Raw genomic sequence first — 19,596 nt, 5'->3', positions numbered from 1 at the left:
CTCTTGCACTTCATGCATACGTTCCTCAATGATCGTCGCATCAGAGTTCGTCTTGACGACACTTTGAGCGATGAAATACGTATATTTCGCGGCGTGCCACAGGGGAGTGTTTTATCTCTCCTATTATTTAACACTGCCATGACTAGCCTCCCAAGAGTACTAAACCATCGAACACCAGTGAAGATATCTATATATGCCGATACAGACTGCATATGCCGACTGCGTATGGGTCTCCGGCTACCAGCATCGCCCTCTCGCACGAATAGCCCAGGGAGCAGTAAATGCCATTCAGGGCCACTTGGTAACGATTGAATTATCACTATCAGCAGAGAAATCATCACTCGTACTATTTCCTGCAGTGAAAAGAAAATCTACACGCTTGACGTTGAACTTGGACGGATACCAGATTCTACAAGTCACCAAAGTTCGATTTCTTAGACCACCTTAGACCACAGGCTACTCTGACGCCGTGGTGTTGACCACGTTCTGGAGTCATCATCACGCAGGCTACATGTGCTCAAGCGAGTCGGTGGCATACGCAGGGGCAGCCGCCCGTCGTCGATGCTACTGCTACATACAGCGTCGGTTACCAGTCGGATTCTGTATCAGCTACCTATGATGTCACCCTCAGATAGCCTATACGAGAGCTTAGAAGCCATCCACAGAAAAGGTATTCGGCTTTGCCTTGGAGTCCATCAGCTAGCGTCAAACAAGAAAGGGCTCTACGGAGCTGAGTCACGCCCTCTGCGTCTGCAGGATTCCCAGGCTCTGACGATCCAGCTACTACGATGAGTGAGTCTACACCCGGCAAAGCCCTGTTACGACGTATAGGTAACAGGCCGCGCTCACATTTTTATGCAGCACTGAACACGCTTCGCATATTAGGATTGCGCTGCTCGAGACAGAGGGAAAGGATAGAACCACCCTGGACATTCGAGGACATCACATGTAACTTAAGTGTACTACGATTGCAGTGCATTCTATCTGCAGCAGCCAAGTCATTTGTCCTGGAACATTTGAACAGGACTTACCCAAACCACCTACAAGTATACACAGATAGCTCTGTCAAAGCAGACGAAGACCGCTGCGCCGCTGCATTCTATATTACCTCTCTAAGATATACGTGTCTGGCCTACTGGACTGTATAGCCTCGTCGACAGTTGTGGAAGGCGTAGCAATAGCTTCTGCTCTGCGCGAACTAAAGGATTTGCCTCCGCAGAATGTACTTGTCCTTACGGACTCAAAGGCCGCGTTACAATAACTATACCGTGGTCTGTCATCTCTCAAGTTCCCGCGCAAATCGCTAGCCATCGTGAAAAAACTCAACAACAAAGGCTTCACAATAAAATTTCCGTGGATTCCGTCCGACATTGTTATTTCTGGCAACGAAAAAGCTGATGCGCTTGCATACGCAGCGCTCTATCATCCTCCCAAAGTCAAGGCTCCAAAGAGTAATCAAGCGCGAAAATTTCACATACATTCGAGATCACTTTGGGTCGCTTTGGGTTCCACCGCATATGCCCTGCGTAACCAAGAGATTGCACCGACAGGAAGCCTCACTTCTATATCGAATAAGGACAGGATCTGCTAATACATCGGCCTGGTTATTTAAGACGGGGCGAATCAATTCTCCGAACTACAAGACAGGAGACATTGAGAACTTTTTGTGGTCCTGCCAGAAATTCCAAGATGAAAGGGATGCTCTCCTGAAGAATCTGCAAAAAGAAAGGACCTTCCGCATGCACGCCTGCAACACCTTATATTTCCCGAGGGATCAGTTATAGCCCGCAAAGAAACTTCACGTCTCCTTATCGAATTCTTAAGAGAGACTGGGTTGATGGACATACGGTGAAATCCTTCAGCGGTATTGTAAGAGACGCTCGGGCGGAGCAATTGCCGGCCTTGATCGCCAGGCTAAACCTGCCTGTTGCTACAATTCACCACCACCAGTGGAGGCAATGATAAAAATTCACCGATGATTACGATACTTCCTAATGCGAAAGTTGAGCGCTGCTCTTTGTGGGTCATCATTTCGCGATATAATAAAGCAAAGAATTTGAGAGAGACATGTAGGAAAGTCGGCAATCGTCAAAAATGTGATCTGCGGGTCAAGTGCATCGGCTTTTATACATGACTCGTCGAAGGCTCCAGTGTAATCGCTGGTGACGCGGGGCTTCCAGAAAGTACAGAAAGTACAATCAGGGGCGCTATAACGTAAAACTATTCCAAACTTTTCTATGCCAATTCTGCAATCAGCCTATCGTGATTGGTCAAAAGCTTTTCGGGACCACCCCCACTTCCCCTGTCTGTCACGCGACGTCACGAAAACCGCGATAGCTCACCATCTGTCATGACGTGTACACACTGATTATGGATAACTTGACCAAACAAAACAAAAATAGTTATTTCTGATTCGACGCCTTTTTGCCACTAGCCCTCGGCTATTGGTCAAAAGTTTTCGGGCTGCAACCCACTTCACCTGCCTCTCACGCGACGTCACAAAACCGCAAATACTTACTGCGTCAAAGTGACGCGTACGCGTTAAAAATGCATTAATATGCCGTACAAAACTGAATTTTCTTCTGAATAGCCGCAGGCTGCCCCGTTACGAAAGGAATAAAAGATGGCTGCTGCTGATCGCTGCTGCACTGGCTATTAGCCCCTACCGGAGAGCGTGGGTTTATTTGCGTGTAATGAAACTTGTTGCGTGGCCGTGTAACGTATTTGAGAACTTTCAGCACGTTTACGACGTCGTTCTGCCAACTCTTCTTTGCTGAGGATCCGTTTTAGCATAATTCTTAAGCTTCCGTTGCATACAGCCGCGATTGTCGACGAGCCACCGCAAGCTAAGTAAGAGAAAGAGGACCAATCGCAGACGCCGGCACCACCCTCTTCATCCGGTTATCGATATTCAGTGCAGTGGCTCGACCCCATCGAATCCTCTCCACTTGAGCATGCTCCTCGCCTCCTGTGAGCCAATTAGATAAGACAAGCCGCACAGTGCAGGCAATGTTATTCGTCTTTCAAGCAAACAAAAGTGACCTCCCATGCACAAGGGGAGCATTTGATTGGTTTGTTCAGACAACCCTGCGGGTGACCGCCCGATGCTTGCATCGGCGGTTAGGCAAATTTGACGTCAGGAGATTGGAATAAAAGCACATTGGAATAGTTTTACGTTATACGGCCCCAGATTACAAAACGATCGGAAACCATGAAAATCTAAACAAGCACGAACGAGACCTAACCAAGCAAACTAAACAAGCGTCATCGAGAGCTGGCGCGAGCAGGCGATAGTACGAAACGAGCGATCTAGCTGAGACCAGTTACGAGTACGTATCGAGCGGTTGGAGGGGTCCGCATGGTTTTCCGACGTTTCCCTATGATCTCATCACGTGCACCGTGGAAATGCGACGCCTTCATGCCACTGGCGGCACTTCTCCGCACGCCAGTGTTCTGAGGCGCCTGCAGTGGAACAAGATATAAGTCTTGCTATCACTTTCTATGCTTCACCTTTGGGAATTCTAGGCAGGAGTGGCAATGTTTGTACAGAGAAATCATGGAAGCATATTATATCCGAAAGAAAAAAAGTGCCTATATTAGCAATACGTCGACTGTTTTGCGTAGCAAAGAAAAGCAGTGTTTTAGAAATGATGCTATAATCTAAACGCTTCTTGATATGATGCATTGGTGTGCTTGATGGGCAGTGCGCTTGCGCAATCCTGGTTTGCTGTGTACTTAAGTAGGCGAAGTCTTCAGAATAAAATTTATAGCGCTTGCCTTGTGCTTCTGTGTCTATCTTCTGTCTCGTCTTGGAATTGCGCTTACCGGTATTCAGTTGTTAAGTCTTTGGGCGGAATTGCCACGCTTTTTGCTCTTATACGTGAGAGGTTCATATCTTTTAGAGCGCAGCTCTTCGGTGCCCGTGCCTGTGGCGAGCGTCGGCGCTGGCGGCGCCGTAACGGAGCGAACGACCACAGTGAAGGTTGAAAGCCGCGAGGAGGAAAGCCAAGAGGAGGGTGCAGCGGAACTATGAGGAGGAAAGCGGAGTAGCGTATGAAGCATGGTAATGAGAAAGCGTGAGAAGAAAAGCGTCGTGCGGCGATGACCGCTACGAGATGGCGCCAGAGTAGCGCACGTCATCTGGGAGGTCTTTCGGCAGCGGCTGCTGTGAATCGCACCCACGCGTCACCCACGCGCTGGCTCTCGCGAGATTAGCGAAGCAGTCACGCCACACTTAGCTCCATTTGCAACGTGCCGCACGAGACAGATTGACCGTGCCAGCCAATATATCGCAAAATGAAAACTGCACTCAAATTTTGCATTAGGGAGTTCGTAATCGCCAGTGAATTTTTTTATAAGACCACCTTGCTTCGATGAGAAGTCGTTCACGTCGAGGAGCGTAAACTTTATTTTCAAATCAATAGGATTCGAAAAAAATTAAATTATGGGGTTTTACGCGCCAAAACCATTTTCTGGTTATGAGGTACGCCATAGTGGAGGACTCAGGAAATTTCGACCACCTGGGTTTCTTGAACGTGCACCTAAATCTAAGTACATGGGTGTTTCGCATTTCGTCCCCATCGAAATCCGGCCGCCGTGGCCGGGATTCGATCCCGCGACCTCGTGCTCAGCAGCCCAACACCATAGCTACTGAGCAACCACGGCGGGTAATAAGATTCGAGTCCGGCGTCTCTTTAGTGGGTCTGGGCACCCGCCGCGGACGCGGTTCCGAGACCTTGTCTCGAAGCGCCTTCCTCGGCTCACTGGAGGGTCCAGAGTTGTGCTGGCAGGTTCGAGCTGAGCATTGCGGTCTTCCAGCGCGAGAGGAGGCTGGCGGTGGAATAGACGCGAGGGGTCGGCACTGGCCGACTTGTTTGTTAACTCCAGACACTCCCATAAGATGTGATTAAGTGTGGCAATCTTGCCACACGATGTCATCTGTTTGTAGTGTACATGCCTGGATACATGGCGTGCGCATGAGTCTAGGGTTTCTATAAGAATCCGTTTATAATTGTCTGAAGTGTACTGCTTGCATCCTGTCTAGCCTAGCGCGAGGGAATGTGTATACGCGTCTTTGTAACTGGTAGTGTGTCGTGAAGTCGTGGAACCTGGTCATACGATCCCCCCACGCCCTCGGAAATGTTAAATTTTTTTTACCTTACTTTGTGCAATGACAGCAATGGATCAACTGCTCCTTCAAGAAATGTCTTACAAAGATGACACAAGCAGTATATAAATTATCTGGTGGGGCACCCGCCTCCACGCACCATATTTTAGGAAGTGTGGTCGATGCAACTGCTCAGACATGGTTTCATACAACAGAGATAAATTCAATGAGGGCTAATCGTGGAGATTGTCTTACTGTCATGTGAGTGGACAGATTTGGACATCATTTGCCGCAGATATCTGGTTAGACACTGGTGAAATTATCGAGAGGCGCGTCTCCGTTCAAGCACAGATTCTTTCGCAAAGGTTCTCGCAGGATTTTTGCACGTGCATGACTTCCTAATTAGAATAGTGTAGGTTGTCGCCTTCGCGGTGATGCGGATCGGGTGTGTCGACTTACTTGCGCTTCAGAGCAAAAAGGAATACCTTAATGATAGCACTTAGAAGGCTGTCACACATAACGCTGTGGGGCTCAGCTTGAAGTTACACGTAAGATGTGTTGGAAACTCAGCCAACAAGCCAGAGGCTGCACGCAAGTTAATATTTTAAATATACTGCGCTATTCTGCAGGATGTTGACGACGACGACGACGACGACAACAACAACAACAACAACAACAACAACAACAACAACAACAACAACAACAACAACAACAACAACAACAACAACAACAACAACAACGACGACGACGACGACGACGACGACGACAACGACGACGACAACGACGACGACAACGACGACGACGACGACAACGACGACGACAACGACGACGACGACGACGACGACGACGACAACAACAACAACAACAACGACGACGACGACGACGACAAGGAATGTTTGCGTTTTCCAAGTGCTTTACACGTGGCTCAAAGGGAACCCCGATGTTAACGCTATAGCCCAACTTAAGAGGAAGCTTTAGCTCGAGTGCTCCTATCTAAATACATGTAAAACGAGAATTCGTTTTTCTCGGCAACCACTGCACCAAATTTGACGAGGTTTGTTGGATTTAAAAGAGAAACTTAAAATCTAGTGACTGTTGGTTTTGAATTCTTGAGTTAGGTCGTTCATTATTTATTAAAAATTGGCAAAAATCCAAAATTTTCAAAAAACGAAACTATCAAGTTTACAACTCTGTAACTCAACCACTAAAAGAGATAATACAATTCTGTGAATTGCATCTGATAGTACATCTAAAGCGGACAAAATTGATATGTTACACATGAATATAAAAAAATTTAATCATCGAGAAATACAACTTTTGCAAAACCGTTGTAACCAACGTAACAAATTCACATAAGATGTAAAATGACATATTGAATTTGTCCGCTTTGAATGATCTAATGGATGCCGTTTACAGAACCGCGATATCCGTTCTTTATGCAGAGCTATGAATTTGTAAACTTCGTGCTTCTATTTTTTTCAAACGGTCAAATATTTGAAAATCGTTCTAAGAAAATTCAAGCGCAAAATCGAAATTCCGCTTCCAACAGTCACTAGAATTTAACTTTCTCTTTCAAATGCAACAAATTTCATCGAAATTGGTCCAGGGGTTATCTCATAAAAACGTTTTTGCGTTTTGCATGTATTTGAATGGGCCGCGTCAGAGTTTGGCCCGAGCTAAAGCTTCCTCTTAAGTATTCCCATTGCAAACACGTGGGGAGTTCGCCGGTTACCATTGTCCCTCTTGATTTGCACCATCCACAGAAACTTTCTTTCGGATATCTTCTATAAACTTTGTGCAGCCATTTTTTCGGAGTAGTTGTGGCGTAAGGGCTGCGGCAGGCATTCAAGGCGCGTGGACACCTAATGGCGAAAGCGCTGGCAGCGGCGGGGGACGCGCGGAAACGACCCCTTCAATATCACCAGTTTGCACGGAGAGCGGCGGGAGAGGGGCACACACGGGCACCATAGGCTGCACGGGCTGCCTCGTCCTGTCGCCGAGACGGCGCATCCGAGGCAGCGTGGCGCAAAAGCATCTCGTCCTGTGCAGTCCAACGCAATCGCTCCCAGCGCACGCGCATATCCGGCGGGCCTCGGCTAATCGGTTCCGTGAAGATCGCGGCCAACTGTCTTATCGATTGCGCAGGGGGACATATAGGCGCCGATAAGGGATGCCGTGGTCAGACGTGCTCGATGATGGCTGGGACAGCCGCGGCTCTCACCGCGGCTCTGCTAGCGCTATTTGGTGAACTCTACAGGCGAGGAATAAAAATATGGCTCGATCACGGTGAGTTGGCGGTTTCGTAATTTCACTCGACCCTCTGCGAGCCGTTCCGCTGGCTGTTTAAAACTCGACAGAAGCAAGTGTCTTTTTTGCTAATAGGGAGCTTTAGTGTGTCAGTACGAACGTATCAACGTTTGCACAATACCAGCGTACCGGCGAGGTATACGGCAACAGAAGCTTTGCTAGCGACATCCTGTGACGCGGAGTTTTACCAAAGCGCACTCAATGGTAATACTGCAGTTATGTTCGAATTTTATCGATTCCCGTTGCAGTACACAGAGAGAGAGAGAGAGAGAGAGAGAGAGAGAGAGAGAGAGAGAAAGAGAGAGAGAGAAAGGGAGGGAGGGAGGGAGGGAATAAACTTTTTATTCTGAGCAAGCGCAGTGTGGCGCCCTAGGTGGGCGGCCTCCTCATTCCAGATAGCCGCGGGCCATGACCACCTCCAGTGCACGTTCGATCAGGCTGCGCTGTTTCTTCGGGTCCGGGCCAGTTAGCTAGGCCTCCCACTGCTCATCAGTTAGTGTTTTGATGTGTACTGTGCAATGTTTTCGCACACATCCCCGTACCATATGACATAGGGTGTTTGGGACATCACAGTATTTGCAGGTGTATGAGTGCTCAGATGGTGAAATTCGGTGAAATAAGATAACGTGAACGAAAGTATTGGTTTGCAATTTCCTGAGTGTTACCGCCGCCTCAAAGTACCGGGAAAGGGACTAAGCGAAAAGCCACAAAAGCTGGCTTGAAAGTGTTGGACCTTACCATGTTCTACTTAGCTGCTGGTGTAAAGCGTCGGGAGCTGCAGAAACGTTAACGCAGAGTCCATTTATGATTTTCCTTGGACGACAACACTCGTGGGACACAAACATTTTCTTTCTACAAACGGGCTGTAGTTGGACAAAGTGTCGCAATATGTTATTGCCAGCTTTTCTGCTGCCGCCTACGGCCCCGGGTAAGTGAGTAAATCTGTAAATGGTAACAATTTACGGAGAACCTAGGCCTCTCTGACGGTGGTGATTAGACAGGTTCTGACATCTCACGAGTTCTCATCTCCGCTGTCCAGCGTACTTGAGTGAGGGGCGCCCTAGTAATTTCGAGAGCCTAGGACGTGTAGCTTGCGCAGAAATCCCTTAGTCGTCGAGGAGCAGTCAATTTTCGGGGATTATGAAATTTGCTTTCCAGGGGCGCCCTATTATGCTATAGCAAGGAATAAATAATGTAGCCAGTTGCTCCCGAAAGACGAAGCAATGACAGCGAAAGCAAAGTTCAGCGTTGCAAGGCTTGATCTCCTTGGAAGGCGTTCTTTAGAAGTGCATACTACGGAAGTGCATTCTTCCAACTCGCCCGTCTCTATGGAAGTGTGCGTGGGTGTGACGTGATGACGCGACGCAGCATGTCATAACGCCGGCGCGTTGAGGAGCATCGCCAGGGACCGTCGCAGGCATCGCATCCCGATTGCGCACGAGACGAGGCCGACGTGAAACCGTCGGCGCTAGTCAGCGCTGCCCGTTGAAATGACGTTGCCTCGACGTTTGCTGTCCTTTCCAGTCACAAGAGCGCCTACCCACAGCACCTTAGCCTGACGCTAGTGTGCACACGGTGCTCAATTTATTAAATTCCGGAGTTTTACGTGCCAAAATCACGGTCTATGAGGCACACGTAGGGAGGAGAGGACCCCGGTTTAGTTTTCGGAGTTCTTTAACGTGCACGCACCCAACGCGCGACACAGGGGCGTTGTGGCATTTCGCCCCCATCGAAATACGGCCCGAGCGGCCGGTATTTGATCACGCGAGCTCGTGCTTAGCAGTTTGACACCATAACCACTGAGCCACCACGGCGCGCGCACAACGCTGGTGCCAGCAGCGGAAGGCAGATCGCTGTCTTGGCCCAGTCGACTGAGTGCAGCGTTGACGGTGCGTCCGCCCGCTGCATCGCTTTTGCGTACAAATGAACCCCGCGTCCCTGGAAACGGTCTAGCTTTGAATGCACGAGCCGCGCACGCGCTGTAGAAAGCGAGAGAGCACGACGGCGGCGGCGGTGACGCCGACGGCAAGAATGCGCCGCGGACGCCTGCTGTCGCATAAAATGCTGCTGCCCGTGGTTCGCGATGCATGCTAGCAATGGCAGCACACAGACGCACGACTCTGGCAAGTAAATGCGAGCCAGCACAAGGAGGCACTACATGACCACCAGCGCAACCAAATTATGCAAAAGAGCACCTATTCACTTACAACTTGCATGTGAACTTGCCGTGGTAAGCATCATATTCGCTTCCAATCACATTTTGTCACCGACACATACTGAAACGCTGTCCAGCGTTAAACTGCACGCACGCATGTACGAAGATCGCCGGCAAGTCGCTAGTGGCGCTTCAGGATCCTCTAACGAAAACATTACATCCATAGGGGAGCCCCGAGACACAGGAGTGACACATGGTGCAAGTACGCGTTGGGCCGGCACGTACTCATGGGGGGGGGGGGGGACAGGCGCGCCCACCCCCCGAAATTATAGCGGCGTGACCCCCCCCCCCCCCCCCCCGTCCACGCCACCACTCCTCACACACATTACTCAAGCGCCGACAAATCAATCTAGAGACTTGACGGCTATTCGGCGGTCAAAATTTTGCTGTCTTTTTCTCTGATTTCGGATGGCGGTTATCGGCATCTCCTGGAGTATGAAGGCTAGTTCTCTTATCGATTCGGCGCCCGCGCGATTAACTCGAGATGCGTTCAGTTGTCGCTATCTATTCAACGGTCACGCGCATCGCTGTTGCTTCGTTAGTTCAACCTTCGTTGTTTAGACTGATACAGGGGACCAGGATAAGGATTCAGTTCGTAGTCAGCTCGTTTGTATGCGCGTGGAACGAGTTGCGGTCGGCGAAAACGCCAGTTGCGTTTAACTTTTCCTTTTGCTTCATTATTTTCTCGAGTGACGGCTCGCCGCGACGCTGGCAGATCCTTGGAAACCGTGATATTAGATAAGGTGGAAAATAAAATAATGCGAAACATCGTCCATCATCAAACTCTGCAACAACCATTAAACCCATGAGCAATATAAATGTCACCCGTTAACTCGTCTGGTTTTTACCTAATTGTTCATCACCTTTCGTGCAAAATTGGCAACTAGAATAAGCAAGAGCAAATCAAGCGATCTACTAAAGGAGAGAGTTGAGGCATCAGCCAAACAGGAAGCAAAAGCAAGAAATTAACAAATTTAACCGTTGTTTGTGAATATATTTATGGATCAACATCTCTTTATTTAAAAAGGAGGTAGAGAACACGCCGCCGGAAGTGGAGAATTATTCCTTGTGTTTTGAATGACGCTTCTACAGTTATCAGTCTGTGATGTCTACAGTTAACATCTCTGATGTGCTTATGTGGATGTTTTACTTGAGCGCAGTACGTCTGGAACCGCCGCGCCCTGCACTCTACGCGGTTGTACGGGACTGGTATCCACGCATCGTTACGAAACTTCCCAAATAACAATACGAGCCCGTCTTGGCACTAAACTTGATAGAGCAGTAAACGAGGGATCCAGAAGAACAGTGATTATTCCGCAAATATATATTTATCTATAATTCTTCCAGAGGTAATTCAAAAATGCCACTAGAAATCTTCATTTTAGACTTTCGCTTTTGTTTACTCCTTCTTGGCAGTGCTCTTCCTGCGCTTATTGCCTGGGCTAATCTATTTGATGTGGTTCCTTGTTTGCCAAGTAAAGGAGAGGTGTATCTCACAGATACGCCTGTGAGATACACAGGCGTATTTCCTTTCTCTCTTGCGGGTTTACGCGTATTCATGGCGAACGATGGGCATTATTCACATTTGTACTAGTAAAAGTACGCCCTCCTCTCTTCTTTTGCATAGAAAAGTCACCTTGGGATGCCGTCCCCCTCTCCCCTCCTCCCCGGAAAAAAAATCCAGGCTACGTGCCTGGCGTTGGGGCTGCAAGCAGGCAAGCCTTGAGGAAAAGTCTTCAGCAATCTCAATCTCTTGTCGACCTTGGTGCAAAGCGAGCGATTTGAAAGGAACACGCTGTTGCGGTGATACGCCCAGTCCACGCACGGTTCTCCAGATATTAGATTAGCGCTGATGTGGATCCAATGACTCACAGCGTCGTTTCCATCTCTGAGATCGTGGAAGGATTTAGTTCGCCTATATCTTCTTTCAGCTTGCCACCGAATCGCCTGTTGTCGCTGCAGTTCAGCTTACACATATTTCGGGAAAGGCTGAAAGCCGTGCGTAGCCTCTTGCATGGCTTTTTGAATTTCGTGTGCCAGACTTGAATGGTTCCCTTCCTGACATACTTCCTCTATGTTATGAAACGCCGACTAGTCCTCCATGAAACACCGACCAGGAAATTCGTTGAAGAGTCGTAGAGGAGTATTTAAACAGTCTCTTGAACCTCAGATATGTGGCAATATGATCACTTCCATGTGATTTGATGACTTGGAATCATGGTACGTTTCTTTCAAGACGCCGAGAGACCAGGGTCTAATCTAGGCAGCTGCTGAGATTTCGAGCTGAGCATTATTTGGAGTTCTGCAAGGCATTACAAGATAGAGAAACATATTTGTATAAAGGGGGAGGCTACATGAAAGAAAAACGCTTGCCTCGTCTAAATTCCGTTCCACGTGGAGCGATTTTACGGCGAAAAAAGTCGCTTTCCCGCCGGAAAGGCGAAGCATCCATTGCGATAGCAAATTAGTACATAGCTGTACGAAGTAAGGGTAGTGGTTTTATCAGCCTTATAGACTTGTAAACATTCCCTTACTAATTAAATTAATAATGGTAGAATGTGTAAGCGTGACTCAACGAGGACGTAGAAACAGACACACGGAGACAGCGCTGTCATTGTGTGTCTGCTTCTTTCTACATTCTTGTTCAGTCGCGCTTACACATTCTATCATGGTTTCAAACCAACCAGCCCATCAACGTGTTTTAACTGAATTAACCAGCACAGTGTCACGCGCGCACAGGTAAACATGAACACACATCGCTTGATGACAGCGGAAACGGCTTGTGAAAACGCTGGAGTTATTAATCACGGACGCAGCGGCTAGCCAATTGACCTCCGTGCATCTCTAGCTTCAACGCGCACGAAACGTTGAAAGCACAGCGCATACGAAGCTACCAGCACTACGCGCACTCTGCAAACATCGTAGATCGCATTGAAAACGAGGTCCGCGTGGGCGCGCACTTTAGCTACGTCGGAGACCGCTTTCAAGACACACGAGAGCCGGCAACGCGTCCCTACTGCGTCCGCCAAAGGTATCTACTACGTCGTCCGCGATCCACTTGGCCAACGCCGTAGTAGACGCCGCGGTTGCCTCCACTCTGTACGGAGCGGCGGGCGAGGAAGCCATCGAAGCACCGTAGCAGCCGCTGGAGGAGAACGCCCCTCCTTCCTCGCCTCACCCTTTGCCTCGCGCGCCACAGGAGAGGACACGCATCGGGGCTGCGTTCCTCGCTCGAGTACGCCTAATTGAACCACGTTCGCGGCTTACCCTCACACGCTTTCACTCACAAGGAAGCTCACGGCGATGGCGACGTCGAAGGGGACGGCAGAAATGCGCCTGGAATGTCCATATAATTTCTATCGCAATAAAAGGCAGCGGCCGGACGCCCAGCCTATGGCCCAGCGGCGTCCGCCTGTAGGCCGGCGGCCAAAACGTGGCGGTTCGTCGCCGATGAAACCGAGCTTGTTATGGTATGGCGTGTGCCGGCAGTGCGAGAATGGATGAAGACGAGGTTGACTGTTTCCGATACTGTGGTTCGGAGGCCAGGCAGGTGCGTTTAATTAAACACCGGTGCAGATCTCCTACGCCGCCACATTTGGTGCAGGTGCGGGGTATGCTCGCTACGACGCTGCGCTGGATCTCCGTAGTGGAGGCCACATCGTTTCCGTCACGATGTCTTTACACGACGCCGCCCCGTCCCATACACCCATGCTTCATCACATCCAGTGCTATCGCACCCTCGTGACCCAAGGATTTTCACCGGCACAAATGACACGGACGTAGAGGACTGGCTCATCTGGTATGAACGCGTCAGTCATCGTAACAGATGGGACGCGACACTCGTGCTTGTCCACGTCATCTCCTACCTCCAAGGCACGGCTCGCGTGTGGCATGACACACACGAAGAAGACCTGGCCCTGATAAGTCTGCAAACAAAAGATGCGTCACATATTTGGAAAGCCTTCCGGACGTCAGCCACCAGACATCAGACAGTGACTAGCTGCCCGGTGGCTAGCTGCAGGCGGGCAGGGCGGACCAAACAGTGCTCGACCGCATCCATCGCGAAAGTTTGACGCGCCTAGGTGTGGCCACGAAATCCGCGCGTCAAAGCACAGTGTGAGCAACTCGATCGATTTCTCCGCCTTCTGCAGTCTAGGTTCTGATGGAAAAAAGTAAAAATTGTCGAATCAACGTGAAAACATCAATAATAGGCCTTTCTCTATCTCGCCGCTAAATTATAAATGGCTTGCCTGTTAAAACAAAACTGTTTTTGTTTTCACTTTACTGCGCAATAAACCACGGCGCTTGTAGCAACACTGAAATCATGGCGGCGGCCGCCTGTTTTTGTTGCGATGTATTTGCAGCACGACGAAGGCACGCCGCCGGAAGTTTGTCAAGATAGTTCGCCCCATGAGGGCCGGCCCACATGGAGCGAACATAGAGCCACATGGAGCGAGCAATGTTACGCGAACGTCTAGTGCGACGACAGCAGCAGGGCGACGACAATCGCATGACGAATGATTCATCGTGCTCCGGAGAAAAACCGGTACAAGATACTCCGTTACAATATAGGACAATTTCGAAGGCAGCGCAATGTCACAAAGCGTCTGAAAACACTAGCTGCCAGCATAAAAGAATGCGAGAAAGCAGCGCGCTCTCACTTTCATAAATAACCTGACGCACGCGCCAAGGGTGCTTGGCGCAACTGTGGAGCACGTGAAACTTGTGCACGAGTTTATCGACGTGAACGACGACAGTACCCTTCGCATATTCCTTATAGCGGCATAAGTGATCTCGCGTGCTGTTAACGGTGTTCGCGTGAGAATTACACAGGCTTAGTTGTAGATGAAGTTTCAGTTATCGCTCCCCGCTCATTGACTTCTATAGCAGTCTCCGCATGTGAGAAAAGCGAGAATCCCTGTAGCGTATAAAGCTCAGAAACGTTGCTGTAAGAGGCGTGTTTGCAATGTGCTTTCCGACGATACGAGGCTGCGCTAGAGATGTCGATGGGGTTAGTGTGAGGTTAGACTTGAAAGATTCATTCCTGCCGCGGGATGCGTCACACTTTTTTTTTACTGTTTACAAAGAGAAAAAGGTTCTTTGTGGACTTTTGAATGGAGTGTTGGAGAAGATTCCGAAACCTCGCACGCCGGGTACGAACCGACCCCCTCCTTGCGAAGAGGAAATGTCGAGTCTGGCGACAATAGCATATGACTACGTAAAGAAAAATTTTACGACATATACGTGTTGATACCAAACGAGCTATTGCGCTGCAAATCATCTGCGACGAAACTCTGCGCTTTATAAACACGAATATTTAGCTCGAGTCGTCTCACGTAAAAATCTTATTGCTGCACTGCAGCAACTAAGCAGCTGCACCTGCAGCAATTTCAGCAACAATCGTTTGCTGAAAGCAATGTGGTTGTGGCTGTGGCGTAAGATTATGCATGGATAATGGGAAGGAGGACGCACGTATGTGGTTCAATCACATAGAAGTGACAGTGAAAATGCTTTTTTTTTGTTTACGCAGGTTTCATCCATCTATTCCGCTATCAGTTGGCCGTGGTCAAACTTACATACCTGCTGCATAGAAAAGGTCGGCGCTTCCGGTACTTGGAATCCGAACACAAAGATGACGTTGTGAGCAGCGGAGCCATCAGCGCACCACTGGAATGGACACAGGAATGTCCGAGGAAAAAAGAAGAACTGGACAAGGCAAGCAGCGTCTACTAGTTTGTGCAAGTAAATAGGAATGTCTGCTAACAGGCTACGCTGGACAAATTGGCCGGATAAATAACTAGAGCTGGGCAAACTGGTACGTTTGGATCATGCAGCATGTAGCGGGGGACTATAGGGAATTGAAAGCTTTTCACTTTAAGCGCTTGACTAATGCATGTGTCAGTACTCCGTCTGCAGTGCTACATGTCAGTGAATTTGCTTGTCTTATGAAACCTTGGGGCGGCGGGGAAGGGCGGGTGCAGTTTTTATTTCGGATTCAGTATATAACTTCTCTAATTTTTAAGCTCACTACACATTGCCTGCAGAGTGGGTGAGGTGCATGGAGTGTTTACTCACTTTCCTGGCACACATGCCTGAAGACATTCGTTAAGTGGGACGCTGTGGTCAAACATTCTCAACACGTCCAGCATTGTGCATTCGCTACGAAAAAGTTCCGTGCGGTTATACTTTGACGTCAGTGTTAATTTCGCTCAAAGCTCGTGTGAAAGGCAAATATAAAACTGTTCTGTTAAGTCATTGATTTCAGCATTTGCGTTACCCGAGAACGTCGTTATTATTTAGTACGAACGCAAAGGGTTGTATTTGCCGATTTCATTGTCGGATTGGATCGTGAATTGGAACCGGCTTGTCTGCCCAGGTGCCCATTTACCAAGCATTTTTTTTTTCGCTCGCAGGGCCAAGACCAGGTGCTTTTCTACGGTGTCAACACGGTAGGTGATCGGCTGGTGGTGAACGTCTCTCGCTTTCGGAATCACCTGGCCGAGTTCTGGGTCGCCCTGTACACACCCGATGGAGCACAGTACTCGCTGCCAACCTCACTCACGCTCGACCGCAGCGCGGGAAGTTGCTTCTCGGCGGCCGGCGTCCGGCTCCAGTGCTTGGCTCCCAACCGTCGGTGGCGCGTCGCATTTAATGGGCTGCTCAGGTCAGGCTCAACAAGTGGTTTCAGGACAAGTATTCGGTACAGTAAGGACACTCAGAAGTAGGAGGTTTTTTTTTGTCATGGAAACTTTGATGTGCTACAAAGAGTATAATAACCCTGGACAAGCAAGGGATATCTAAGGCCGGAGCCTATGGCTTGGAGGAAGGGGCTTGTTCGTTTAAGGTCAAGTTTCGACAAGTACCAATTTCGAAACTCTTACTCGAAGCCGGAGGCTTCACTTGTTCATCATCATCATCATCATCATCATCATCATCAGCCTGGTTACGCCCACTGCAGGGCAAAGGCCTCTCCCATACTTCTCCAACAACCCCGGTCATGTACTAATTGTGGCCATGCCGTCCCTGCAAACTTCTTAATCTCATCCGCCCACCTAACTTTCTGCCGCCCCCTGCTACGCTTCCCTTCCCTTGGGATCCAGTCCGTAACCCTTAATGACCATCGGTTATCTTCCCTCCTCATTACATGTCCTGCCCATGCCCATTTCTTTTTCTTGATTTCAACTAAGATGTCATTAACTCGCGTTTGTTCCCTCACCCAATCTGCTCTTTTCTTATCCCTTAACTTTACACCTATCATTCTTCTTTCCATAGCTCGTTGTGTCGTCCTCAATTTCAGTTCAATAACAGTTCAACCACTGTTAATGAATTCGACTCTCAGTGATACTGTAAACCTCTGTCTTGCAAAGGCGATGAGTCAGCATACCTGCTACTGGCCTTTCCGGGCAAGCTATACTGATATAAAAGAACTGTCTCTATTTGTATATTTGATACGCAGAAATGGAAGAAGTGATCGCTTACTTGAATTCCGACGGTGTTTGGAGTGGGTTCACTAGTGAATTGTATTTCGCTAAAACCCTAGCTGTACGGCCGTTGTCAGGTATCGTTTTCTCAACGTGCAAAACAATCTATTATCTGCAGTCCTCGCCCTTCTCGAGGTATTGTGCACGATAAAAATATTACAGTGAGTCAATTCTTTCGCAACTACACAGCAACACTGTGGGTGGTATAGGCCTTCACGTGCTGGTGGTTCCCAGCTTTCTGCACAAGACACTTGGGCGCCTTTTCAAACAGTAAATTCGCCATCGATGACCGTAGCCTCTACACCGTTTTTAATATTCACACTGAGACAAATGATAAAGAGAAACACGCCAAACTCCTTGAGGATATAGTTTCGTAAAACGAAAAAAAAGGCGCTCACTGCGCCCCGCGTCTGCTTGGGAGGAACGACGCTCTCTCAATACCGACGCTGAGGGCCATTTTTTTTTACGAGCGCCCAGTGAGCAGCGCTGTTTTTCCATATCACCAAGCGCCATATTGCTATTCCTTAACTGAGCCCTCATTGGCAGGTGGAGTTTTTAATGTGATTAGCATTCTTTGCCGGTTCAGGAATTTTGATCCTGCTTAGGGCAAGCGTATTTTGCCTCCACGTCTGGCTCAACATGCTTGCGAACAGCTGCGCAGACTTCGATGTGGTTTTGAGTTCGATCAGCTTTTTAATGCAATTAGTATTCATTACCTAATCTATCTATCTATCTATCTATCTATCTATCTATCTATCTATCTATCTATCTATCTATCTATCTATCTATCTATCTATCTATCTATCTATCTATCTATCTATCTATCTATCTATCTATCTATCTATCTATCTATCTATCTATCTATCTATCTGTATAATATATGTGACATCATAAGAAGCCAAGAAACATTGACACCAAGTACAACATAAGGGAAATTACTTTTGCTTAATAAATGAAATAAAGAAACAATAAATTAATGGAAATTAAAGTGGCATAAGCACCGCAGGCATCACGTTCTCGTGATGCCTGCTGCAGTAAGGATGTTCCACATCCACCGCCGAAGTCTGTGAGTGGTGGCGCTGGCTAACATTCCCTGTGTTCTACTAGGAAACGTAAATACCCAAGAAAGTGGATGTGAAACGGCGCCATGGTAGCTCAATTGGTAGATAGATTGCACGTGAAATGCGAAGGTTGTCGGATCGCTTCCCACCTGCAGCAAGTTGTTTCTTCATCCACTTTCATTTCCATTAATTTATCGTTTCTTTATTTCATTTATTAAACACAAGTAATTTCCGCTATGCTGTGGTTGGTGTCAGTGTTTGTTGGCTTCTTATGATATGATAATAAAAATCGGGCCCTTCGGTTAACCCCCCTTTTTTCTCGTTTATAATATATGTGACGACCCATTCGTCACATATATCGTCGACATATATGTTGTCGACGTATATATTGTCCCAGTCATTCTTTTTAAAGCGATAGCTTTACTGGCCGCGAACTTGCGATTTCGCCGTGGCCGTGCTCCGAGGAGGCACATGACGTCACACCATGTTCCTCGTCGTTGCGTTCGCCTCCGCTCGCTTCGCCAGCTTCGTCGCATGCCTGATAACATGTCGGAGGATTGAAAAGGAGAGCTCGCGTGCGCCGCAACCACAGTTGAGGCCGCAATATGGACGGCGACAATTCTGATAAGTAGGAGGAGGCCTGGAATTGACATCGGAACGAGATGAAGAGTATCGCCCAGGAAACAGGCAAACAGCGTGCCGAACGACTGGCTAAACGCAGCAACATAGCAGACAGCCAGACTAACCTGGACTTGCAATCAAGATTAACCAAGGCAGACCTGCTATGCCTTAGCTTTCGCTACGTATATCCTTGCATAGCCGAGCTAAGTCACTGCCAATGTTTTTCTTTTTTCTTTATGCGAGGCTATAATAGGTGCGAATAGGCGCACGTTACGGCGCCAGCCTTTTTCCTATCTCCTGCTCGCGATCGCAATGATAAATTATGTATGCGATCTCCAGGAACGATACGCACAAAGATAATCGGTAAGAATGAAAATTTAATGCTGACGTTTTTCGTAATCTTGGGGTTTTACGTGCGAAAACCACGATTTGATTACAAGGCTTGCCATTGTGGGAGATTCTGGATAAATTTTGGGCTTAGAGGTTCCTTTAACGTGCGCCAAATGGCCGGTACACGGGCGTTTTTGCATTTCGCTCCCGCAGAAATGCGGCTGCCAATGTTGGGAGACGAACCCGAGACCTCGTGCGTAGCAGCGTAACTCCATGCCCGCTAAGCAACTGTGGCGGGTCAAACTTTTTACCGCTTTTACAACTTGTTCAGAAATTGTCCGGTACTAAGTATCTGGTACTAGCTACACGAGCTGTTTCGAATGATCAAATCCTCACTAATACGTTTTTGCAGGAACCATCGGAACATTCATTTGCAAATGTTATCGACCTAGGCATGAACATGAATAGGAAATG

The 19,596-nt window shown here is 48.4% G+C and overlaps 1 protein-coding gene across 1 annotated transcript in view; it reads left to right on the top strand.

Moving 5' to 3' along the window:
* The first annotated feature begins 7,231 nt into the window (after positions 1–7,231).
* Positions 7,232–19,596, top strand: part of LOC142572936 (rifampicin phosphotransferase-like) — a 109,539-nt gene continuing 97,174 nt past the window's right edge. Inside the window, exons 1-3 of the mRNA XM_075682395.1 lie at positions 7,232–7,393; positions 15,160–15,344; positions 16,043–16,293. Of these exons, the coding sequence (XP_075538510.1) occupies positions 7,300–7,393; positions 15,160–15,344; positions 16,043–16,293 (530 nt within the window). The 5' untranslated portion in view covers positions 7,232–7,299. The remainder of the gene's footprint in view (positions 7,394–15,159; positions 15,345–16,042; positions 16,294–19,596) is intronic.

This window comes from Dermacentor variabilis, chromosome 2 (assembly GCF_050947875.1).
Source record: "Dermacentor variabilis isolate Ectoservices chromosome 2, ASM5094787v1, whole genome shotgun sequence".
Classification (NCBI taxonomy): Eukaryota; Metazoa; Arthropoda; class Arachnida; order Ixodida; family Ixodidae; genus Dermacentor; species Dermacentor variabilis.
The sequence above is the reverse complement of the archived record's forward strand: the minus strand, read 5'-3'. Positions and strand labels throughout refer to the sequence as shown.